Consider the following 27,581-nt stretch of genomic DNA (forward strand, 5'->3'; position numbering starts at 1 on the left):
AGAGAGGAGGACTGTGGGGACTGAGTGTGGATCACAATATAGCATTCTCACTCCCTCTGTTTTTGTTTGCTTGCATTTTGTTTTCCTTCTCAGGTTTTTTTTTTTTTTTTTTTTCTTTCTAGAGCTGATTTTTCTTGTGCAGCAAGATAACTATATAAATAGGTATACATATATTGGATTTAACATATATTTTAACATATTTAACATGTATTGGGCTTACCATCTAGGGGAGGAGGTGGGGGGAACGAGGGAAAAATTTGAGACAGAAAGTTTTGCAAGGGCCAATGTTGAAAACTTACCCATGCATATGTTTTGTAAATAAAAATCTTTAATAAAAAAAAATCTAGTCTCAGACACTTATGTTAGTTGTTTGACTCTGGGCAAGTCATTTAACGTCAATTGCCTCACATACACATACATACACGCAGAAAAAGACATATAGTAGAAGACCTTTGTGTTATCTAAAAGCCTTTTTCTGTTGTCTTAGGACAAAATTAATTCTTCTGGAAATAACATACATACTCAATAGAGGTACAGACATTTATCTAATCCTGCAGGAAAATAGGAGGGGAATGGAATATGGGAAGGAGGGAGGGTGATAAAAGAGAAGGCATATTGGAAGATGGAGTGGTCAGTAGCAAACTATTTTTGAAGAAGGACAGGGTAAAAAAGTAAAGAGAGAATAAATGGGGGTAAATACAATTAGCAATAGTAGGATGCTCTCAGGAGGAAAAAAACACCTGAAAAGTCCTCCATGAACAAACTGAAATATATTGTATACAAAGTAATAGCAATGTTCTGGCAAGACCAGCTGTAAATGACTGTTAATCTCAGTAGTACTTTATACTCTGAAGTATACTTATACTCTGAAGGATTTATGGTAAAAAATGCTATCCACACCTAGAAAAAGGAACTGATTGTTTCTAAATATAGATGGAAGAATTTCTCTCTCTCTCTCTTTATTTTAAACTTAATTTTTCTTGAAGGTTTTTATTTTCATTAGGGTGGGAGATCTATATTTTCTTTCACAACTTTTATGGAAATGTTTTATATAATTTCACATGTAGTTTCTTAATTGTGGGTGGGGATAAAGGATCGAACCTAGAAGTCAAAAATCTTAAAAACAAATTGTTTTAAATATAACTGGGAGAAAATATCAAATAAATAAATAAAATTTAAAATTAATTCCTCTGGATATTCAGGTAGATAGAGGTCACTGGTCTTTGGGGCAACCTATTCTGGATTTTTCCTATACTTAGCAATATCTCCAGTGATACCAGGCATAAGTAATATGAAGATGTTAAATATTAGTGTGCTGGGTTATATGTTTAATTATTTAATCAATCAGTTCACTCGAATTTATTAAATACCTACTATGTTCCAGACTCTGTTTTAACCATTAGAAGGACAAAGGCAAAAGACAATCTCTGTTTTTAGAAAACTTATGTTTATAGCAGAGATGCATTTGTGACCCACTTTTCTCTCAAAGGCATTCTGAACCAGATTAAAATGTAATTGGAAAATAGTTAACAAAATAAATAAAAGTCCCAATAAAACATAGATAATAATAATAATAAGTTGTTTTCTTGCTCAGTATGCAGCCTGAAGGGATCCTTATATAGGCTCAGTGGAACCTCCTTCTCTTTGGGTTTGACACCATTGGTTTATAGTCCAAGGGTTAACTCATCTGCTGTACAGTTTCTTTGAGACCAACCCTCATTTCTGTTAGGCGAGGGGTCTATGTTAGCTTGCCTTGTGTGCATTCCTGAATACCTTCCTAACATGTCTGATTCTTCTTCATCCCATTTTTAGAAGATTGTGGGTGGACAATTCCAAATGCTAACAAATATTTTGTATAGCTCCCAGGGTTGGTTTGAAACCTCTCCCGTGTGCTGGGTGGGTGGCTTTATTTCTGATGTCTTGGGCTGACTCTCCAAATTTTGGCACCTCGTCTAGTTCTTTCCCAGCTGTAGTTGGGCCCCGTCTGTAGATCAAAAAAAATTCTATTTTTTTTTTTTTTGTTCTTTTTCCTCCAAGATTTGCTCCTTGATAATTGGTGGCAATATACTTGTTCCCTAAGCCATTTTGATACCACTAAGTGGCTAGGCTATTGTCATAGTCTAGATGCTCTCAGAAGCCTTTTAGTGCTTTTCCTAAAAGAGCAGAAGGAGAGGCAGGAAGAATCATAGACAAATAGGATAGATTTGAAAGTTGCATGTTTAATTTATGTTTATTTTAAAAGAAAAACCAGCTATCCATAAATCCAGATTTTCATGTAAATTCTTTTTTTTTCATTATATACATGGAAATGCCCATTTTATTTGGTGTGTGTTAAGTTTAAAATAAGATTTTTTAAATTTTCATAATATATTTTTACTTTTCAAAATATATGCAAAGATAATTTTCAACATTCGCCCTTACAAAACGTAGTGTTTTTTTTTTCTCCTCTTTCCTTTTCCTCCCTCCTCTAGATAGAAGCAATCCAATGTAGATTAGAAATGTGTAATTCTTAAGAAGAAATTTTAAAAAATAATTCTCCTAATCCTCCTCACAAAGCATAAGCTTTGCTGTTTGTAAATATAAGATAATATATTTAGGAGTTAGATATAAATCCTGATTCCTTGTTTGTGCTCTAGATAAAAAAAATCTGCATCATTTCTTACCCAACCTTAATCATTAAATGGGTGTTGCCTCAGTCAGATCTGTTAAAGCCCTTAGCTTAAAAAGGCGAGTTCTTCCATTGCATCCAAGGACATTTTGTCCTGATCTATATCTGGTGACTGGATCCAGATGGCTCTGGAGGGGAAAGTGAGGCTAGTGACTTTGCCCAGCCCTCGCTCCCTTCAGTCCAATTCACTTCCCTAATATCTTGGTCCTCTTTGAGAACGAAGGACAAACAGCAGCAAAGACATATAGTAACAGATAACATTAATATAGTGCTTTAAAGTTTGCACAGTGCTTTACATATATGATTTTATTTGATCCTCAAAACAACCAATAACCTTGTGAAGTTAGATGATAGACTCCAAGCCTTGGTCTTGGGATTCAAGGTTGCACACCCAATAGAATGGCTGGAGTAAGAAGGAACTTGAAAGGTTATCTACACAGCTTATCTATTGAACTTTTAATCTTGAAGAAATCTCCTAACCTTTCTTTCTTTATATAATGATAAGACTTATTCAGAGTCATAGGTCATTGGCAGAGAAGAGGCTATGTGGTACATTGGAAAAAATTGTTGAAGGCAATTTTCAGAGGAAGAGATCTAGGCTATCATTAGCTATATTAAAAAAATGCTCTAAATAACTAATAATGCAAATTAAAATGCAGCTTAAATACAAATTTAAGAGTAATTTTTAAAAACCTCTAAGTTATCACTTCGCACTAATCAGATTGGCCAAGTTGATAAAAATGAAAAACGAAAAATGTTGAAGAGCTGTGACACAACAAGTACAGTAATAAACTGTTGCTTTACTATTCTGGAAAGCAATTTGGAGCTTTGTCCAAGAGTTATTAAACTGTGCATATCCTTTGATCAGTGATACCATGACTAGCTTATGCTTCTAAGGGGATCAAAGAGGAAAAGGATCCATATATACAAAAATAATTAGGGCAGCATTTTGTTATGGCAAAGAATTGGAAATCAAGTATTTGTTATTTGTTGTTTGCTATTGTTGTTGGATATTGGAGTGGTTTACTTCTTCAGCTCATTTTACAAGTGAAGAATTGAGGCAGAGTAAGTGACTTGCTTATAGTTACACAGCTAATATATATGTGATGTCAGATTTAAACTCAGGAAGATTCATAGTCTTCTTGATTTCAAGCCTAGTGCTTTATCCATTGTGCCACCTAATTGCTCCCAGGCTAAAGAGATTAAATTATGATATATTTTTCTTTTTTTTTATTAAAGCTTTTTATTTACAAAACATATGTATGGGTAATTTTTCAGCACTGACCCTTGCAAAGCCTTGTGTTCCAAATTTTCCCCCACCCTCTCCCCAGATGGCAGATAGTCCAATAAATGTTAAATATGTTAAAATATATGTTAAATCCAATATATGTATACATATTTATACAGTATCTTGCTGCACAAGAAAAATCAATTCAAGAAGCAAAAAAAAAAAAAAAAAAAAAAAAAAAAAAAAAAAAAAAAAAAAAAAAAAAAAAAACTGAGAAAGAAAACAAAATGCAAGCAAACAGCATGAAAAGCTGTGAAAATGCCATGCTGTGTTCCACACTCAGTTCCCAGTCTTCTCTCTGGGTGTAGATAGCTCTCTTCATCACAGGATTATTGGAACTGATCTGAATCATATGATATTTTTTTCTTTTTCTTTTTTTTTTTTGCAAGGCAGTTGGGGTCAAGTGATTTGCCCAGGGTCACACAGCTAGGAAGTGTTAAATGTCTGAGGCCAGATTTGAACTTGGGTTCTCTTAACTCCAGGGCCAGTGCTCTATCCACACTGCACCTTGTATCTGCCCTAAATTACAATATATGAATGTAATGTAATACTATTGTGCTGTAATAAATCATGAAATGGATGGTTTCACAGAAAAATGAGAAGACTTATATGAACTGTTGCAAAATGAAGTGAGCAGAACCAAGGGAACAATTTACCCCTTAGCAACCATAATGTAAAGACAAACAACTTTGTAAGACTTAAAAACTTTGGTCAATACAATGACTTACCTTTATTCCAGAGACACATGAACAATCCTACCCAACTCCTCACAAAAGTGATGAACTCTGAGTACAGAGACATTTGTTTTGTATATGACCAATGTGGATTTTGTTTTTCTTTCTCAACAAGAGAGAGAAGCGAGGTGGCAGGGATATACATTGATTTTTTTAAAAATTAGGTTTATTTTTTAAAAAACCCAGGAAAGAGTATTGAATTGTGTACCAGAAGACCTAAATTTAAATTCTAGCTTTGCTCTTTATGACTCCAGTACCTTAGGTGTGATCACTTAGCTTCTTTGAGCCTGGTAGTATGTCTCAGAGTTCTTGCCCACTCTTAATCTATAGTTCTAAGAAGTCAACCCTAGTTCATATAACATTCAGTTCATGAGTAAATGTCCCTCAGCTGGGAAATGGCTGAATAAGTTATGGTATATGAATATAATGGAATATTATTGTTCTATAAGAAATGACCAGCAGGATGATTTCAGAAAGGCCTGGAAAGATTTACACAAACTGATGCTAAGTGAAGTGAGCAGAACCAAAAGAACATTATACACAGCGACAACAAAATTATGTGATGTTCCACTGTAATGGATTTGGCCCTTTTCAACAATGAAGTGATTCAGGCCAATTCCAATAGATCTGGGATAGAGAGAGCTATCTGCACCCAGAGAGAGCACTATAGGGACTGAATGTGGATCACAACATAGTATTTTCATTTGTTTTTATTGTTGTGTGTTTGTTTGATTTTTTATTTCTCATTTTTTCCCTTTTGATCTGATTTTTCTTGTGCAGCATGATAAATGTGGAAATAAGTTAGGAGAATTGTACATGTTTAATTGATATTGGATTACTTGCTATCTAGGGAGGGGGGAAATGGGGAGGTAGAGAGAAAAAATTGGAATACACGGTTTTGTAATGTTGAAAACTATCTTTGTATATATTTTGAAAAAACAAAAAGTTATTACCATATGACACTCAGTTTAATACCTTTTCATCCCCTGTGATCCCTCTACAGATATTTGAAATGTTCCCCTGGACAATTGGTTCCCTGAACCAATGCTCCCCCAACACCATGTTCTGTTCCAACTTAACATTTGGAAAAGATGTTACTAACAAAGCTGCAAACATTATCTTGCTTGTTCTAAGGCATATCTCCCCTCATCTCCAGACTTTGTAAACTTCATTTACATTATATCTCTTCTTCCCTTTTATCTTTCCAGACTAGAGTCCTAATCTTTTTTTATCTTTGTGCATATATAGTAGATACATAGTTTATGAGAATTGTCTAGAGCTAAAGTTCTCAACCTGGGGTCTGCACAATTAAAAAAATATATTTTAATACATTTTGATATAATATCCTTTCCTTTGTAATCCTTTGTATTTTCCTTTGCATTTTGCTTTTGTGTTTACAAACATTCTGAGAAGCGATCCATGCATGGACTTCCTTAAATTGACAAGGGGTTCTTTGGCAAAAAGAAATTAAAAAAAAAAAGAAGAAGAATCACAGAAGATTAGAGCTAGAAGGGACTGTCTCTACCTGTCTCCACGGAACCCCATTTCCCTCTGATGTAATACTCAATAAAACAGAATCTGTCCTCTAAAGACAGACTGAAAAAAATCATCACCCTATAATCTAGAAGAGTAGAGGCTAGAAGAGAGAGGATATAATTGAGGTCTATAAAACCACGAAGGATACAAATGAGGTAAACACAGACTTGTTGGATAATTCTTATGTGCCAGACTCAGAGAGCATCCTTTAAAGCTGAAACAGGATAAATTCGGGCCAAATTAAAGGAAATGAGGCATAGTGGATAGAGAGCCAGTCTCAGAGCCTGCAGGATTTGGGTCTTCCTACCTCCAGCACAAATGGGCTGTGTGCCTGAGAAAAATCACTTAATCTTTCAGTAAGATTCAGTAAGGCAAGTAAGTTAAAAGGCAGTTGTGAATCTGCATTGGTAGAGAGAGTTAACATGCCCAAATCAAAAAGAAAAAGGCTTCTTATAGCTAATTAACTCATTACTTCAATTTTTCAGTCTGAAAAAATTAAATAAACTCTGTCTCAATGTGTTTCTCTCTTTTTCTCTTTCTATCTTGGTCTGTTATAATTGTTGACTATGGGCTAATAAAAGAAACTATGATTTTTTTTTTTTTTTTTAGGATTTTATCCCAAGGAAGGATAACCAATCATATGTTTCTGAGTTCTTCTTTCATAGACAAATTCCTGGGCCAAATGGACCATGGGATTAACCCAGTAATATAAAAGTGTGTGTATGTGTATGTGTTGTGTGTGTGTGTGTGTGTGTGTGTGTGTTTCTTATTCTATTTCAGAGCTGAGGTGTTCACAGGCTTCATAAACTCATGTTCACAATTCATCTTCCAAATAAGTTGTCCTCATGCTCTATGAGATACAAGACTTAATAGACTACTCATCCTCATTGACCAATCCTTCCTTTTTTTTCCTAATTGAAGATTTTTATTTTCAAAACATATGCAAGGATAATTTTTTAACATTGACCCTTGTGTTCCAATTTTCACCTTCTTTCCCCCACTCCCTCCCCTAGATGGCATGTAATCCAATATATGTTAAACATAGTAAAAATATATGTTAAATCCAATATATGTATACACATTTATACAATTATCTTGCTGCACAAGAAAAATCAGATCAAAAAGTATAAAAAATGAGAAAGAAAATAAAATTCAAATTGAACTAGCCTCAATCATCTCATTGTTGAGAAGAGTCACGTCCATCAGAATAGATTATTGTAAAATCTTGTTGTTTCCATGTACAATGATCTCCTGGTCCTGCTCATTTCACTCAGCATCAGTTCATGTAAGTCTCTCCAGGCCTTTCTGAAAATCATCCTGTTGGTTGTTTCTTACAGAACAATAATATTCTATTACATTCATATACCACAATTTATTCAGCCATTCCCCAACTGATGGACACCCCTTCAGTTTCCAGTTTCTTGCCACTACAAAAAGAGCTGCCATGAACCATCCCTTTTTATCAAGAGCCAAGTTTCTGGCTTTCCTTAACATGATTCTGCTCATGTTGATTCTGAACTTTTCCATGAACAGTTATTTCTGATAGTTATAAGAAAGTATTCAGACATGGAGCCAAAAGGCAAAGCAGAAAAGAGAGCTATGTCTGTTTTGTTATAATCAGAATGTCTTCAGTAAGCTCTCCAGGGACTTATCCTTCCCTCAGCTGTTAATTCTCTGCCCTGAAATTCTCCTCTCCTGATTGGTACATCTCTCCTAAGTGACCGCCATTTTAGGAAGGACACAAGCTTCACTTCTCTCATGCCAGTGTCCATACTTCTCCTTACCTGCCACCTTGATCCTCCGTACTTTCATCTCTTCCCCTATTAGAGTATGAATTCCCTGAGAGTAGGAACTGTCTAGCTTATTTGTATTTGAATTCCTAGCACAGTGCCAGGCTGCCTAAAAGCTCTTTTCCCTCCCATTTTCTCTTAGTTCAAATAGATGCACAATTTATTCTCAGTGCTATACAATGAATATATAAGCATTCATGACTCATCTTTCTTACTTGCCACCTTGACCCACAATCCTTTTATATGTCATCTTGCCTCATTAGGATGCAAGCTACCTCCATGAAGGTAGGGATGATCTTGTTTGCTTGTATTTGTATCTCCAGTACACTGCTTGGCTTAATTAGAGCCTTTATCTGTCTCTTAGCAACTCATGAAGATCTTCCACTAAAGAGTTGGAGGACTTTTGACCGGTGACAATGGAAGAAGTGATTACATCAAAAAAAAAAAAAAATCATGAATCTTTTAAAAATGGTATTTGTTTTTCCAAATATATGTAAAGATAGTTTTCAACATTCATTTTTGTAAAACTATATTCCAAACTTTTCTTCCTCCCACCCTAATTGTTCATAGCACTCAGAGACATTCCTAGACCCAATCTTTGCCTCTGGAGCTTGAAATCCAAGACAACTTCACTTTATAACATACAGTTTGATCATTATCAATGGCATTTATTAGTGTTTTAAAGCTTGCAAAGTTCTTTCCACATATTATCTCAATTGTGCCTTAAAATAAACCTATAGAATAGACACCATAGTTATTTTTATACTATATGTAGAGACAACTAGATGATGCATTGGGCAGAACACAGGAGACAGAATCAAGAAGATCAGAATTTAAATTTAGTCTTAGACATTTACTAGCTATGTGATCCTGGACAAATCACTTAACTTCCCAGTTTCCTCATCTGTAAAACAGGGATAATAATAGCACTTACCTCCCATGGTTGATGTGAGGATCAAATAATGTAATAATTGTAAAGTGTAGGCACAGTGTCAGGGACATAGTAGATTCTATATAAATATTAGTTATTCTTAGTATTTTTATTATTATTATTATTATTATTTTTTACCACTTTTCAGGTGAGGAAACTGACTCAGAGAATTTAAATTTCTTGCCCAATAGTTATATAACAGTTATATCAGTGAAAGGATTTGAATCCAGACAGATCTCTGTGACTTCAGGTCCAGGTATTATAATCACCATGTCAGATTCCCTTTTAAGGTAAATCTACAATAATGTTGATCCCTAGTCTAGACTAGACAGCTGAGTGGTGCAGTGAACAGACCACCAGACTTCAAGCCAAGAAAATCAAAGTTCAAATTCAGTCTCAGATACTTACTATGTGACTTTGGAAAAGTCACTTAATCCTATTTGCCTCAGTTTTCTCATCTGCAAAATGAGCAGAAAATGGTAAAACTCTAGTAACTTTGTCAAAAGAAAATCACAAAAGGGGTTACAGTCACACAATTTAAAGCAATTGAACACAAACAAGAAGCCTAATCTAATGGCTTCAATCATGTTTCTGATGACACACCAATGTAAACTAATAAATAAAGCCACCATTTCTGAGTTTATCTTGAGAACTATTAGAGAAATGTAAGTATTGGAAGAAAAATTAAGAGCTGGTTCTAGTTCTAAGGTGTAGAGTTAGGAAGGTCTCCTCTGGGTGTTTGGAATAAACAAGGAGCACCTGGACTTGAATACATCCTGGTATTTTTTTCCCTGCATTTCTGCATGCCTAAAGGAGGGAAGAAGAAGGCTTTCATGGCAATGGAAAATATGCATTGGCTTTTGTGGTCAGAAGAACTAGGTTTGAATAGAAGCAGGCTTCGACATGTTCTGTTTGGCCCTAGAGGACCAAAGTAGGAACATTGAGTAGAAGCTGCAAAGACTCAGCTCCAAGGCTTGGTATAAGGAAGACATTTCCCATGGATTAGAATGGTCCAAAAATGTCACCTGGGAAGAAAAAAAGTTAGCTTACGAAAAGCCGAAGGTTGATGATCATTCCAGAGAAGAATTATTGTTTGACTTGACTTAGATGGCTAGTTACAACCTCAAGCCAGGTCCAGTCTTGGGGTCTCAGTTTCCTTATGCTTATAATGAAGTGGTTGAAGAGCACCTTTTGGGCTCCTAATAGATCTGAATGAATGAGCTTATGATTTGGAGTTGCTGGCTCGGAGATGCTTTTTCTGCTCTTCTCAAAAAAATCCCCTGGAGAATCTAAATCTTGTTTGGAAGGTTCACAAGTTGAAGACAATGAGAACTACTGTATGAAATGCATCTCTCTGTTCTCATCTCCCCAGGCATTCAAATATACAGGAGACCTGATTTTATGATGACATTTTGATCAAAGTTTGTAGGCTTTGCCACTTACAAGGGACAAGTATTGAATTCATATCCCTGGCTTCTGTGTAATAAATACATTATGAATATTAGGCCCAGTTTTTCCACAGTAAATCCTTCTCCAGTGTGACTGTATAATTTTTAATTAGTGTATCAGTAGATAGTGTGTTAGACTTGGGGTGAGGAAGATCTGAATTCAAATTCTGCCTCAGACACTGCTCTGTGACCTTAAACACACTCAGTCTCAGTTTCCTCATTTATAAATGAAAACAGCACCCACTTCACAAGGTTGTTCTGAAGATTAAATGAGTTAACATACGTGAAGACCTTTGCAAATGAAATAAATAGCTAGGGGAAGTCCTCTGGTAGATCACTTATGGAGAATTTATGAAAGTACAAGGAAAGAATTATATTGGAAGAAAAGGTGTGAATGGCATGCAATCTGTAGGAAGTGTCAACACTGATGAGTTTCTGGATCCATTGAAACATAAATGCTAGTAGTTGTTATTGTTGTTATTATAATTACTATTAGTATTCTTCCTTTTGGAGAGACCTGATTTCAGGCACTGCCCTATATTCAGAATTAGTCTATATTTAGATAAACATAATACCCCATCTTCTTGGTTGTAAGGAAACTAGAGCTGGATCCTTTGGCTGGAAATGCAACAAGTTAGTTACATTTCTTGCTGGATTTTGGTTCCATTTAAACTGTATGGCACTCACTTTCTAAGCCCCCCTGGGTTCACTGTATCAGAGTACACTGATACAGAGTAACACAAAGGTGTTACTACTCCAATTTGAGCCTTCACTATCATCCCAGTATGTTTCTAAAGCATTTGTTTTAGAAACAGTCCCTGTATCTGATTGCTGACATGGAGCTCTTCCTTAGAAGTCCGAATTCCCTTTTGAAGTGAGATTACATAAAGTACCTTTGACCTTCCACCTAATGTTCTTAGCTCTCTTGGGCCTTCATGGATCTGACCATGGGCACTGCTTCTTCAGTTTCCTGGGAATACTAGTTTCACCTGGGGTTGGAGAACTGAGGCAGATACATGAGAAGCTTCTTGAAGGAGAGAACTAATTCAATTTCATGAACATTATTTTATAAGTATTTTGTATCTTCTAAGGAACATTTGATTTGCCCACTTGCTATGCCTTTATTTATATGATGTGGTGCTTTTCCAATCATATATACCTCTTTAATAATGTCTGTCAATCAGCATTTTATCAAATACCTACTATTTGCCAGCCACTGGAGATAGAAAGAAAAGCAAAAACATTCTCCTTGCCCTCAAGGAGCATATTGCTAATGGAGGAAATAACAATTGAAAAAAAAAGTGTATATAAGCTGTATAATGTAAGTGGAAGGTTATCTCAGAAATAAGGCAGTAACAAAAGGGAGGATTTGAACTGAGTTTTGAAGGAAGGCAGGAGGTGTAGGTAAGGAGGGAGAGCATTCCAAGCATGAATGACAGGCGATACAGAGACAGGGAGTATTGTGTGGGAGGAACAACAAGATCAATGTTGCTGCCAGATTTGCAACCTCAGTCATCATCTGCTCCTCTCTCCTCACATACCCAATCCATTGTCAATCCATTATCTCTTGCTAATTCTGCCATGTCTTAACATCTATCTCCTGTTCACTCACATAGCAGCCAACCTGGTTCAGACCCTTTTACCTCTTACCTGGCCCATTATTGCAGTAGCATCCTAAATGGTCTCCATCTCAAGTCTCTGCTCTCTCTGTCTCTCTTCCACACAGCTGCCAAAATGATATTACTAAAACACAATCTGGTCATGTCATTTCCCATTCTACTAGTCTCTAGTAATTCCCTGTGGCTACTGGGATCAAATATAAACCCTACAGGGTGATTATTAAAACCCATGTTAGTGTGGATATAGCTTACCTTCCCAGGCTTATTACATGTCTACCTTTGTGTATTATATAGTCCAATCAGTCTTATCTTCTTGCTATTCTTCACATATGCTGGTCTATATCCTCCTGGCTGTTTGAAATGCATTCCCTTTCACTTCTTTTAGGATCCTTAGCATCCTCCAAGACAACCAGGTGGTGCAGTGGAGAAAGTGCTCCTAACTGTGTGACCCTGGCCAAGTTATTTAACTCTTGTTTGCCTCATCTATAAAATGAACTAGGGAAGGAAATGGCAAACCACCCTAGTATCTTTGCTGAGAAAACTCTAAATGGGGTCATGCAGAGTCAGCCATGACAGGAACAACTGAACAACAGCAACAAAAGCATCCTTCAAACTCAACTTGAACACCATTTTGTACATGAGAACTTTCTTATCCCCACCATGATTTTCTGTATGCGTACACATATATTTGTTTGTTTGTTTTTTAAAAATTATTATACCTTTTTATTTACAAGTTATATGCATGGTAATTTTACAGCACTGACAATTACCAAACCTTTTGTTCCAATTTTTCCCCGCCTTCCTCCTATCCCCTCTCCCAGATGGCAGGTTGACCAATACATGTTAAATATGTTAAAGTATAAATTAAATACAATATAAGTATACGCACACACATATATTTGTTAATGTATATGTGTGTGTGTGTGTATGCAGTTTCCTCTTATGGAATGCGAACTCCTGAAAGGTAGGAACTGTTTCTGTTTTTCTTTGAATATCCAGGGTCTGACACATAGTAGGTGCTCAATAAATGTTTGTCGATTAATTACTATTACTATCTTTTGTACCATATTTCACACATAAATCATTATTGACAATATGCTTCTGGCCATTGACATATTTCTCACACACACACACACACACAGACATACACACACACACACATACACACACACACACATACACATGACCTCTTGCAGTGATTTGAAGCCATATACCACCATTGTAAGAATATCATTATTCAAAATGGTTCTTACAGCAGAGAGCAGCTTGGTTCTTTGTAAGTGTTATGCTTTCTCCCAAATGTGGCCCAGCCTTTTCTCTTTTTTCCAGTTCAGTTCTTTGCTTGCATCATTATCTATCTGTAGCACCTATCTAATAAATAGGCATTAAAGGACTAGGTTAATCTGTCATGTGTTATTCACAATTAATTCTCCACATTCCACCCATATCTTCAGAATATTAATAAGGAGATGTCCAGGAGATGTCCTCCGGCACACTGGATAGATCCTCTGTAGAGGAGCTAAGGAAGTACAAAGACCAGGATTGAATAGGAAGAGAAGGTGTGAGTGGATAGGATCAGGAAGGAGGACTAACACTGATGAGTTCATAGGTTCATTATGGCATAAATATGTGCTGACAACTAAGCATAGAGATCAGAGCTTCTGGAAAAGCAAGGTCAAGGTGAACTGAGAAAACTGATTAAGCCCAGAAATGTACCAGAGAGACTAGGAGAAGGCAAGAACAGGCATATACCACCCTACAAAAAAGTTAATTAACTTTACATATGGTGTTAGGTGAAACAGTGATCCGGGAGCCATTATAAAAATATTGTCAGAGGGAAAAAGGTCCCTTCCAGTTTGTGTGTGATTCTATAATCCCATGACCCAGTACTGCCCTAATTCTGCTGCCGCTGTTCAATTTGAGGACAATTGTGGTGTTAAATTGCCAAATCCAAATTCCCTGGAGAGAGATCCTACCCTACCAGTTGTCTTTTCTTAGATTTCCATAACAAAGAAGTTGGACAATCTCAGCCCTAGTAGATTGTTGAGATTTAACATTCTTCCTTGCGTACACCATAAGACAATCTCAGCCTTTCCTTCCTCCTGCCCTCTTCCCCCAATTGTTAAATTGGCAGTTTGGGCCCTCAATGGGTGAGAGGCAATGCTGATTCAGCCATTGTGCTTGGATAAGTGTAGGTGGAGATATGACTCGAAATTGTGCCAGTGGAGAGATTGCCCAGATCAGATAAAATTTTTTAAAAGATGGTGGTAGGAGGAACCTTACAAATCTATGAAGAGAGGGGGCTTTTGGAGTGCTGGAACCTGAGGGTCTTTGGTTACTCCCTATCTCTGCCTCTCACTTTGCACTTTTATTTTTAGGTCTGTCAATGGGTCTTTGCCTTGAACTAATATAGATTTAGGGATTCACTTCATACTAGTCAATAGCTCCCCTTCCCCTGGCCTCTCCTAATTCCACCGCCTGCTTGAGTGGCCTTTTTGTGTGTAAGATCCCATGAACTCTGCTGATTATAGAGGCCTCTGCAGGGTTGAGCCCTAAGGGAAACCTAGCAAAGCCAGGGTTCAAGTCCAAACAGGCCTTGTAGGAAACATGGGAGAAAAGGCAAAACAGGTTTGACCACTCATTACCCAGAACTCCTAGGTGGTAGGCCGAGAGACTTGCCCCCTGACCTGGTCTGCTAGGTGGTCCTCACCATTGGTGATAACGATTCAAAAAAAGAATTTGTTGTAAAATATAAAAGGTTTAATTTTTCTTTTTAAATTCACACCCTAGGAGACATGTTAAAATGAGGAACTAAAATAGACACATTTAAAATACACCAAGTGAAGTTAATGTTCACTAGATGTAAATAGAGGTGGAGACTGGGAGGAGGGAGATGTAACACTATTGGATGGTGTGGATTTCTTCCTTTTCTAATTCTGTACACCTAGGACTTCTGGGCTGTTTGAGTAATGTGAAAAGAGCTCTGGATTCTCCTCTTTCAACCAACCAACAGTCCAGAGAATATCACCTAAATTCTGATTGGTGAAGGGGACCAAAAGGGGGGATGTGAGCCTGAGGAGCTATTCAATTCTAGCTACATGACTAGGGCCATTAATCTGAGATTGGGCCTAAAGGAAAAGACCTTTCCATCTAAGTGGAGTTAAGGATGATAAAATGTCCCAAATACTTTACAAGAAGAAATGTGTGGTATAGTAGATAGAGAACTACTTGGGTTCAAGTTCTTTCTCTGACATATATTGGCTATGTGACTTTGGACAGCTCATTTAATGTCTGTGCTCTGGGCAACTCTTTTAAGACTATAAACAACTGAAGGGGCCAATTTGAACTTGCTTTGATAAAGAGAACTTCCACATGAGAGTGTTCCTTATTCCAGTAAATAAAAATCTGGTTCCTCTTCCTTTTCACACATGTATTGTCTATTTTGATTCAACAAATATATTAAGCTTTGCAAAGCATTATGCTAAAACCTGAGAGTAAAAAAAGCAAAATGAGCCACACAGCTTTTGGCCCTCCAGGAGCTTAAATATTGATGCTCCTATCATTCCTATGAAATAAGTTATTATCCACATTCAGAGATGGGAAATTACCTGTCCATGTGACCAGTTAGTTTCAGTCCAATGCTCTTTCAGTCATTTTACACAGAACTCTTACCCACCCAGGGTCTATGAAGTTTTTTGCAGAATTTGAACTCCCCTTTTGAAGTTTTGCTTTTGACCTGGATACATAGGTACTAGAAAAACAAAAGCCATCTCAATTCCCTTTGTAACCAGGTGATTCCTGAAGTATTAGACACTAGTAATTTGGAAGAGAGTTTCTTGGTTGGGTCTTAGTAGGTATTCATCAACCATGGTTCCTCCTTTGGATGGGAGAGAGATTCCCGGAGCTTCAAGTCCCGGTTTCCAGGACATTGGTAGGAAGAAGATTGGATGTAATAGTAAAAGGCAAAATCCCTTTTGTTTTTCCTTTCTCTTGTCCTTCCCTTCTTTTTTCATTCCCTTTCCCCACTCCCCCTTTTAGTATTCGCTCCAGGAAATGCTGAGAGAGCTCAGAGTAATGGAATTCATGAAACCCAATCCTGGGTTTAGTCGAAATCTGTTTTCAATTTCTGACCATTCTCTGAGAGCCTCAGACTGAACTGTAATTGTTGGGGGGAGGGGAGAAAACTGGGTGAAAGAGAGCTGCCGACTCAGCATTCTGGAGAGCCCAGTTTCCACCCTGCACAGCTGGCCTTCCCTCAAGCTGAGCCTTATTGGTTGAGCATCCTTTTGGGGGGAATGGGAGAGGATGTGTGTGGGCATGCTGGGAAAAAATTGATTCTTGCCTTTCCCTGGACAGTTGAATTTGGCTCTGGGAACCCTAGACCCATGGCTCATGGGATCTTGGTCAAATGGGGCAGTTTCTTTCACACTCTCTTAGTCGTTCAGGTTCTTGAAGAGCCTGGGCCATGCTCAGAATACAATGGAAAAACTTTCATCTTATTCTGTCAGGCAGCAAAATGAGTCATTTTCCAGAGTTCTTGGGAAAGCCCCCTGGAATATAAAAGTTTTCTGGAGTTCATATCTATTAAGGGAAGATAATGTGCCCTTTTTCCCCCCCTCTACGATTGTGGAAGGCCGGACGTGGACAATGAGATCATTTAGGCTAGTGCTTTGGCAGACTTAATAGCAATTGCAAATATAAAGCTCGGTTTTCTAGAAGGGAGGGAAGTTATTTCAAATCCATTATAAAAGATACTTTATTTCAAATAACTCCACGTATATAGTTATCTGACTCCATTTCATTTATTTAGGTCCTATCCTGCTCTCACCTAAGGTTTTCCATGTGTAAAATGGATTTAATGACACTTGGGCTACCTACCTCCTACTCTCCTTCTTCCCCCACTCTGAGATTTGGTGGGAAGAATGTGCTTTATAAATCTTTGTAAACCTCAGACCTGCCAAATTCTCTTTTGGGGTTCTCTGTTCACCTTTTCTCCACTCCTTTAGTGGAGAGGCCCTGGAAAATGGACTTGCTACTTAAACTCATTTTTTGTTTTGTTTTGTTTTTGTTACTTAACCTAAACTGTACTATATACAAACTCTGATTTGAGTCAGTGGTTGAAGGAGGGGAGGGGGAACCAGTGTTATAGTGGAAAGGGTCTCAGAGTTTGTTTTCAGAAGCTCTGACTTTTATTTCCATCTCTTCACATTTAGTGTATAGTGTGATTTAGACAAATCATCCGCTTTCTTTGAAACTCAGTTATCTCACCTTTAAAATGGGAAAGTATGTTGTGTGGCAGGGACAGTGTTTTCCGTTATGTTATAAAATATTCTGTAAATGAGCCGCTTTACTATCTGATCTGTGCCTTCCTTCCAGGCTTGCTGCATTTTCTTCTCCCCTTTTCAGATGGAGCTCCTGTTTTTGCAGGGTTTTATTCCTCTCCTGGAAGCCTGTTGTCTCATGGGGCAGTTTAGGGAGAGAGGGGGAAGGCAGCTGGCTTTCTTGCTTTCAGTAGCTCTAGGGAGGAGGAGGGGAGTTGTGAAGGGGAAGTTTATGGAGTGGTGACCTCAGCCTTAGATTCTTAGTCACTCTCTCCTCCCCCGGCACACACATATATACCCTAGGCCATCTCCTTTCCCAGCGCTTTCCCACTAATAAAGAAATGGTTCTAAAGGAGGGTCCAGGTGGCAAGTACCTTGGAACAACAGCATCTAGGCTGAGGGTTCGAGGGCCTATTGAAAAATCTATTGGTAAAAGACACCCCTGTGACCAACCAGCAGCTTTTTAGAATCCCATCACTCCATCATCCTTCTTTCTGGATCACCATCCCCACTCCCACCATCTCTTGCTGGGCCTGTTCCAATCAGAAAGCCTTTCCCCAGAAACCTGTTACTTGATCTGTTGAGATTCATAGACTGCTTTGGCCCTTGTAATTTAATGATCGTTGACATATATATAGCAACTTTATGGCTTACAAATCACTCTATTCATTATGTCACATAATAGCTCTGGCCTTGTTGTTCGTATTTTGTAGGTGGAAACTAAGACCCAGAGAGATTTATCCAAAGTTGCATAGGAACTGGAAGGGAAAGAGAGGAATGTAGAGATTTATTCTTGCTTCCTGCTCCAGTCAAGAAGGTTACAATAGACAAACATTAATGATTGACCCAAATTTTTATAAACCTGACTGTCTATGAATATGAAACTTGTCTATATGCTTTTCTTTGCCCCCACCCCCACCAGAACTGAGTGCATGGCAACAAAATAAGTGATTAAATAAATGCTTGTGGAGTAATATAGAAATAAAAGCAACTGTATCTAATAAGAATTCCTTTCTAAAATCTACTTAGACACATGATCATTCAGCCTGTGTCTGACCTTCTAGTGAGGAGGAATCCACCATTACCTAAGGCGGCCTGTTTCCCTTTTACTGAAGGTATTCTGTGACAGATGGTAGCAAGAACCCCTAGGGAAAGGTAGCTGGAGTTTGTGTATATTTGTTTTGTTTTGATCATCTTATTCGTCTATTTTGGTGATATTTTCTCATGTTTCTTCAGGTTTTCTTAGAAAGTAGTGGAGTGTTTAGGATAGGATGTAGATGAGTAGTTAGTATTCAAGACCCTCTATTTGACTCTCCTAACTCTCCCTTTAATTATATTTCATACTATTTCACTTTATATGTTCTGGTTAAGCCAAAGTGCACTATTCTCTCCCCAATTTCTTTTGAAACTACAGCCAACTCTTATCTTTATGTCTTTGCTTAAGACCCTAACTTTAGAGACTAGAATGGACTCTGAAAAGTCTGAAAACCTTAATATCTGTTGAAACTCCTCTTTTCTTCTTTCAAATCTAGTTCTGGTAATGTCATCCCTTCAATGAAGTCTCCTGATTCTTTCTCTTTCTCTTCCTTTATTCCTGTCTCCAAGCTGAAAGTGATCTTTTTGAATTCTCATATTTTCTTTTATTATTATTATAGCTTTTTATTTACAAGATATGTGCATGGGTAATTTTTCAGCACTGACAAAATCTTTTGTTCCAACTTTTCCCCTCCTCCCCCCCCCAGATGGCAGGTAGATCAATATATGTTAAATATGTTGAAATATAAGTTAAATACAATATATATATATACATGTCCATACAGTTATTTTGCTGTACAAAGGGAATCGGACTTTGAAATAGTGTACAATTAGCCTGTGAAAGAACTCAAAAATGCAGGTGGACAAAAATATAGGGATTGGGAATTCTCTCATATTTTCTATATGAGAAAAATATCTCATTTTTTCTGGAACTCTCTTTTGCCATCATCTCTCTCTTTTGTATTATAGTTATTTATGTTAATATCTTTTCTCCATTAAATTGGAAGATTCCTGAGTCCAGGGGACAGTTAGTCATTTTTATTTGTAATCCTAGTGCCTGGCCTAGGGAAATCTTTATTAATTGTTTATTCAGTTGAATTCTTGGGATGAGGAGAGATCCTTGGTAACCTGAGCCTTGGAAACTCTTTTGGCACCATGATATCCCATATCAAGGCTTCATCTGACCCTGTCCGGCCTTCTCCTGATCCAGGACGCAGCATCACTTCAAATAACACCATTGCCAGTGTCTATTTTAGGCCGTTCTGAGGAAGGTCATGGCTTGGCTCTTGTTCTTTATGCCATGCATGATGCAGTAGGCTTTGGATATTTGCCGTTTTACTTTTTTTTTAAATCAGTAATGTACTCCGGAATCCCTAAAATATTAACATAGAATTGTGGGTTAGCCATGTTTGTTCCTTTTGTATGGACCAGAGCCAACATTCCATTGCCTGGCTCATTTTTCAGCCTGAGAAGGTGGTGATAGTCTTTCTGGGTCATATACATGGGACTGCAGTGCTAATGAGGACCCCTTCCCGTGGCTGAAACGGTATTCCTCAGGAGCAACTGGGATATGCCTGATAGATTCAGCAGTTCAACAACTATTTGCTAAGCTTTGGGCAGTGTGTCTAGTCTTGAGTTAGGCTTTGCTGGAAATACAAAGATGAAGAAGACAAGGGGTAATAATCTAATAGGAACTTATGTATTTACAGAAATAGGGAGGAGGTGATAGTGCTTTTGTCATTCCATGGGGGAGCTGCCTCATGGTCAAGAACCCTGGGGATTTGTCTGGCTTCAATCTTATCCATTCTTTAAGTTTCTTTTTTCTTTTTTTTTTTAAATAATTTTATTTTTATTTCATCTTTTGAAAATGTCAGTTTTTCAGTAACCTTTATAACATACAAATATATAATTTATAAAACATGCAAATATCAATATTTTATATAAATATGTTATAAATATAATATTAATATAATTTTAATTGATGTTAATGCATTAATGAATGTTAAACAAATAAATTAAATATATAAATATATGATTATTAGTACACTAAAATATATAACTAATTTATAAATAAAATAAGTATGCATGTATTGGGTATGTATGCTTTTCTTTTCTTTTTTCTTTTTTTTTGAGGTTTTCTCCTTGGTTTCTTTTATTTCTTTATATAAGCAAAAATTCAAGACCCCCCCCAAAGGCATGCAGTTGGTTCTGGCTTCTCAAAGCCTATCTTTTTTTTAATAACTTTTTATTGACAGAACCCATGCCAGGGTAATTTTTTACAACATTATCCCTTGCACTCTTATTCCGATTTTTCCCCTCCCTCCCTCCACCCCCTCCCCCAGATGGCAAGTAGTCCTATACATGTTAAATAGGTTACAGTATATCTTAGATACAATATATGTGTGCAGAATCAAACAGTTCTCTTGTTACTCAGGGAGAATTGGATTCAGAAGGTATAAATAACCCGAGAAGAAAAACAAAAATCATGCTTTAAGTTCAAGTGTAGTTCCACCTCTTGTCATGCTGGCTTCCTTTCTTGAGTACTCCAATTTACGTCTGTCTCTCCCTTCTCTGGAAACTTACGGCATTTATTGTTGGTGTTTTTATATTATTTTATATTTGGTGTTTTATCTTTTGAATATGGTTGTCTTATCTCCTCTTCCAAAATAAAATTTAGTAAGCATTTATTATGCATCTTCTATGTGCCAGGCACTGTGCTAAGTCCTGGGGATACAAAAAGGAGTAAAGGATGGACCCTGAATGATTGTTCTGGAGTCGAGATGACCCGAGTCCAAATATAATCTCTGATAGTTACTTGCTGTGTGACCTTAGGCAATTCACATACTCTTCCTTACCTGTTTCCTCATGATTGTAAATCTCTTTGCAAATCTTAAAGCACCATATAAATTCTAGATAGTAAGCATTATTATTTCAGAAATAATATTTCCCTTGAATTTTCCATAGTACCTAGCACAGGATTGGGAATGTAGACTAACAGTAATCTCTCCCTTCTCTTTATAGCATTTATTACAGAATTTCAGTCTGGGAAGAACCTAATCAATTATCTAGTCTAGCCTTCTATTTTAGCAGAAAAAGAAACTGAATCTATATCACTTATTTGGGCAAGATTAGCACATATGAGCTGGTAAAACAAAACAAAAATACCATCACATAATAGTAATTATTATTATTATTATATAACTAGCATTTATGGTTTGCAAAGCCTTAGTCATATATTATCTCATTTGAGCCTTACAGTCATCTCATGATGTAGGTGCTATTTATTATCCCCATTTTACAGATGAGGATACTAAAACTGAGGATTAAATGACTACCCAAGTCTGGTACCATGTCTGAGAAAGGGTCTCTCTATTGTATTGCCTACTGATAAGATCTAGCTCCAAAAGGGACTTCAAAAACATTTAGAAAACATTTCATTTTGTAGGTGAGGAAACTAAGGTGCGAGGAGATTTACTGACCTTCCCATGGTGACACAGGCAATAAGTATCAGAGACAAGATTTAGTATCAGAGACAAGATTTGAAACCAGTTCTTCTGACTTTAGAGTTGGCATTTTCTATCATATAGGCAGTCTCCTGACATAGTTAATTTCCTCATCCCTAAAATAGTGCAGGGCCTGGGACATAATAGGTACTTAAGGAATGTTTATTGATGGATTGACTGATAGCTTCTGAGATCCCTTTCAGTTCTACAGCCATGAAAGCCAAGAATTGTCTCCTAATTCTTGTATCCCTGTGGGTCGATTCTGAGCATGCAAGAGCCATTCAGTGTTTTCTGTTGACTTGATTTTAGACTAGCCAACCCTAATATGCTTTTTAAAAAATTACTTTTCTCTTAGTTTTTGAAAGATACACTCATAGGGATCATACCTCAAGTTGAAAAGCCCTGGAGGCCATCTAGTCCAACCCCCTCATTTCATGAATGAGGAAACTGAGGCTGAAGGAGGTAAGAGTGACTTGTTCCATATTGTATAGGAATAAATGTCAGAGATAAAATGTGAAGCCAGGTACTCTGACTCCCTGAGTAATGGTCTTTCTATGGTTCCATACAACTCCCTTATATAGGAGTCAAAAGAAGGCACAGTTATGTTCTTCTAATCCTGGCTTTGCCATCAACTGGACTATATGCAAGCCATTTCCTTTTTTTCTGTCTCATGTTTCCTTTTCTGTTAAACCGAGGGCATTGGAGTAAATGGTTTTCAGAGGTCCTTCCCGCTCCAGCATTTTGGGAATTTTGTCATCTTTGTGAAGGCAGACTAATATTACTGTTACTTGATCTGTTGATCCCTAAATGGGTGTTGCTTCTGACAAACTAAGGCTTGGAAAAGACCTTAGCTTAAAAAAGTCTCCTACCACATCTAGAGCCATCTTTAGTCATCCTGTCCTTAATTGTGCCACTGAACTCTGGTAATTCTAGAGGAAAAAGTGAGTGGGTGGCTTTGCCCAGCCCTACCTCACTTAAATCCAATTCACTTACAAATCAAGAAGTCATCCTTCTGATGTCATTGGCCCTCTTTTAAAGAAGGATGAACAACAATAACAAAGTCAGACGTTGACAACTCTTATTTCAAGGACATTAAGACGTATAATTTGTGGGGTAGGGAAGAGATTGGATAGTGCAGAAGGAGCAGCCTCTTCTTTTTTATTAGAGGGAGGGGAAAACTCTTAAGTCTACCTTAGTGATTTACTGATGAAACCATATCCAGAGATTAGCTGTCTAAATTTATTCTTTAGTATTCTCGGCAGCTTTTTCCTCCTTGTTTAGAATGCAAAGCTTAACAGAGAAAGACACACTAGATAGAACTTTATAGTTCACATCCTATTTAAGCCACTTACCAGTTGTGACTCTGGGTAAATCACTTAACCTCTGCTTATCTCTGTTTCCTCATCTGTAAAATGGGTGCAATTATATCACCTCCTTCATGGGATAGTTGTGAGGAGCAAATGAGATAATATATGAAACATGCTTTGCAAATGTTAAAGTATCCTATATAAATACTAGCTCTGATAATTATGAAAGAGACTGGCAAAACATTTCATTCAGAGAAATGTTTGTCTTGTGGTTGTCACATGGTATTCTCAGTAGTTTCCTGTTCCTGGAGTTCAGACAGCTTCTTTCCAGTATCCATTGTTTGTTACCCTCCCCTCCTCACCTTTCCTTGAAGTGGGGCTGTACTTTGGTGGTGTCAGAATGTCCCCAGGACAGGTGTGAACCTTCTGGATATTTGGTACAGTGCCAGTTTTCGGAATGCTTGTTCTGCTTGAGTAGAGAGAATAGAAGACACATTCTCAGGCATGAGATGTCTCAAGTCTAACCTTCTTTGAATTTTCTTAGTGAAGTTTTTTTTTTTTAAGTTAAAGCTTTTTATTTTCAAAATATATACATGAAAAAATATATAATTTTCAAAATTCACCCTTACAAAATACTGTGTTCCAATTTTTTCCTTCCTTTCCCCCATTTCTTCCCCTCAATGGCAAGTGATATATGTTAAGGATGTGCAATTCAATACATATTTCACAAATATCAAAAAGGAAAAAAATGAGAAAGAAAACAAAATGCAAGCAAACAACAACAAAAAAAGTGAAATACTATGTTGTGGTCCACATTCAGTTCCCACTATCCTCTCTCTGAGTGCAGGTGGCTTTTGTATTTTTTTCTTTAAAGTTAACTATGTACTGGCTAAGAAATAGAGCAGTTGATCAGTGGAATAGGTTAGGTTCACAGAACAAAATAATCCATGATTTTAGCAGTCTATTGTTTGACAAACCCAAAGGCCCCAGCTTTTGGGATAAGAATTCACTATTTGACTAAAACTGCTGGGAAAATTGGAAACTAGTATAGCAGAAACTAGGCATTGACTCACACATAACAACATATACCAAGATAAGGTTGAAATGGGTTCATGATCTAGAATGATATTATAAACAAATTAGAAAAACATAGGATAGTTTACCTCTCAGATCTGTGGAAGAGGAAGGAATTTGAGACCAAAGAAGAACTAGAGATCATTATTGATCACAAAATAGATAATTTCGATTATATTAAGTTAAAATGTTTTTGTACAAACAAAACTAATAAAGACAAGATTAGAAGGGAAAAAAAAACTGGGAAAACATTTTTACATTCAAAGGGTCTGATAAAGGCCTCATTTCTAAAATCTATAGCGAATTGACTCAAATTTACAATAATTCAAGCCATTCTCCAATTGATAAATGGCCAAAGGATATTAATAGACAATTTTCAGATGAAGAAATTGAAACTATTTGTTGTCATATGAAAAGGTGCTCCAAATCACTATTGATCAGAGAAATGCAAATCAAGACAACTCTGAGATACTACTACATCCCTCTCAGATTGGCTAAGATGGAAAAGATAATGATGAATGTTGGAGGGGATGCAGGAAAACTGAGACACTGATACATTGTTGGTGGAATTGTGAATGAATCCAACCGTTCTGGAAAACAATTTGGAACTATGCTCAAAATGTTATCAAACTGTGTATACCCTTTGACCCAGAAGTGTTTCTACTGGGATTATATCCCAAAGAGATCATAAAGGAGGGAAAGGGAATCACGTGTGCAAAAATGTTTGTAGTAGCCCTTCTTGTAGTGGCAAGAAATTGGAAACTCAATGGATGCCCATCAATTGGAGAATGGCTGAATAAGTTATGGTTTATGAATGTCATGGAATTTTATTGTTCTGTAAGAACGACCAGAAGGATGATTTCAGAGAGGCCTGGAGAGACTTATGTGAATTGACACTAAGTGAAATGAGCAGAACCAGGAGATCATTATATACGGCAAGAACAAGACTATATGATGATCAATTCTGATGGATGTGACTCTTCAACACTGAGATGATTCAAACCAGTTCTAATTGTTCAGTGATGAAGAGAGTCAGCTACATCTAGAGAGAGGCCTGTGGGAACTGAGTGTGGAACACAACATAGCATTCTCACTCTGTTGTTATTTGCTTGCATTTTTTTCTTTCTCAGTTTTTTTTCCCTTCCTTTTTGATCTGATTTTTCTTGTGCAGCAAGATAATTATATAAATATGTATACGTATATTGGATTTAACATATATTTTTTTTTAACATGTATTGGACTACCTGCCATCTGGGGGGGGGGGTGAGGAGAAGAACGGGATGATTTGGAACAGAAGGCTTTGCAAAGATCAATATTCAAAAATTACCCGTGCATATATTTTGTAAATAAAAGCTTTAATTAAAAAAAATAAAGTTAACTATGATTCAGAGTTTCTCCTGGATATAAGAAGAGGCAATATTGAAATGGTTCCATAGCTGTTCAGGTTTTAGCTTTCTCCTTTACAAATCTTGCCCCCTCTGTTCTGTGTAGAATGTTTGCTTGACTGGAGATCACTTGACTTTATGCCCAAGAAAGCACAGCCTGAAAGTCGATCAATGCAGGTGATGAACTCTGATTACAAGAGGAGGAGGAGGGGAAGGATCTCAGCCTCTCTTGCCTCCCCAGACTCTTACCCCATAGTGGCTGCATAGGAGAGTTTGGAACATTGTAAACAAACCTCCAAAGAATAGTAGCTAGATGGTACAATAGGTTTTCAGTGGATTGTATTCATTTCTGATGTACTATAACCATCATTTATATTTCTTAAGTCTGGAAGAGCTAAGTTCAAATGTGAAATGTGACCTCAGACATTTACTAGCTGTGTGATTCCGGGCAAGTCATTTAACCCTTGCTTGCCTTAGTTTTCTCATCTGTAAAATGGGAATAATAGCATTACCTACCTCCTAGGGTTGTAGTGAGGATAAAATGAGATAGTTTTTGCAAAATGCTTTGAAAATCTTGATGCACTATATACATACTAGCTATTATTAATGTATTCTTACTAGGAACCTGCATTTTTTTTTTAAATAAAGCTTTTTATTTTCAAAATACCTGCATAGATAGTTTTCAACATTCACCCTTGCAAGACTTTGTGTTCCATTTTTTCTCTCTTCCTCTCCCCCAGACAGCTCGTAATCTATGTTAAACATGTGCAATTCTTCTATACATATTTCATGTTGCACAAGAAAAATCAGATCAAAAAGAAAAAATAGAAAGAAGACAAAATGCAAGCAAACAACGATAACAAAAGTGAAAATACTATGTCATGATCCACACTCAGTTCCCACAGTCCTCTCTCTGAATGCAGTTGGTTCTCTCCATGACAAGATCATTGGAACTGGCCTGAATCACTTTGCTGTTGAAAAGAGCCCCATCCATCAGAATTAATCATTGTATGATCTTGCTGTGTACAATGGTTTTATTCACTTCTTAGCATCAGTTCATGTAAGTCTCACCAGGCCTTTCTGAAATCATCCTGCTGATCATTTCTTATAGAGCAATAGTATTCCATAACATTCATATACCATAACTTATTCAGCCATTTTCCAACTGATGGGCATCCACTCAGTTTCCAATTTCTTTCTTTGTTCTTTAGATCCATCATTTCCCAGGCGCCTTAAAACCCAGGCCTGGGTTTGGAGTACGATAAAAGGAAAGCTGAAAGAAGGAACCAGAGAAGAAATGTATTAAATTGGTTTAATTTAAAGCATCTCATTTAAAACTCTGTTCCTGTCTTGACAAATCCAGTAGTGATGGCTGATTAAACTGTTTGCTAAAGAAGGCCTACAATGAAAATGTGAACTTCCTCTCCTAGTTTTCCAAACCAGGAAACAAATTGGGAGGAGAAAAATACCTATGAGAGAAAGAGAATGATAAAAAGAATAGTCTCTCCCTGACCTGGAAATCCTTTCTCAGATGTTTGTATACCTTCTGTTCTGTAAAGCTCTGGACAAGATGGGGGGGGGGGGGGGGGGGGGGGGGGGGGGGGGGGGGAGGGGTAGGAGGGAGAGATGATAAAAGAAGTAGGTAAGAGTCCCTGATCTCAGTGATCTTCATAGACTTAGAGGTTGATTGGGAAATGGGCCTTTGAAAGGATATGAAAAACATAAAGCATGCAGCAACATCCAGCACAGTGTAGGAACTCAAAATATAAGATGTCCCCAAAGTGTTAGTCTTCATTTGGGACTTTCTGTATTGTTCGAAAGTTCACTAGGTACCATGCTAAGAATTGGGATATGAAGAAAAAGCAAAAGACAGCCTCTGCCTTTAAAGAGGCTCACAGTCTAGTGGGGGAAATGACATATAAACAAACATAAAAACTAGTCT

The 27,581-nt window shown here is 37.1% G+C and overlaps 2 protein-coding genes across 3 annotated transcripts in view; both read left to right on the top strand.

Annotated features, from left to right (window-relative positions):
• The window catches only part of IQCE (IQ motif containing E), a 181,969-nt gene extending 154,756 nt beyond the window's left edge, over nucleotides 1–27,213 (top strand). The window contains exon 22 of the mRNA XM_031941136.1: nucleotides 26,851–27,213. Coding sequence (XP_031796996.1) covers nucleotides 26,851–26,945 — 95 coding nt within the window. The 3' untranslated portion in view covers nucleotides 26,946–27,213. The remainder of the gene's footprint in view (nucleotides 1–26,850) is intronic.
• The window catches only part of TTYH3 (tweety family member 3), a 177,651-nt gene that overhangs the window by 13,940 nt on the left and 136,130 nt on the right, over nucleotides 1–27,581 (top strand). The window lies entirely within an intron of this gene.

Source organism: Sarcophilus harrisii, chromosome 1, assembly GCF_902635505.1.
Source record: "Sarcophilus harrisii chromosome 1, mSarHar1.11, whole genome shotgun sequence".
Lineage (NCBI taxonomy): Eukaryota > Metazoa > Chordata > Mammalia > Dasyuromorphia > Dasyuridae > Sarcophilus > Sarcophilus harrisii.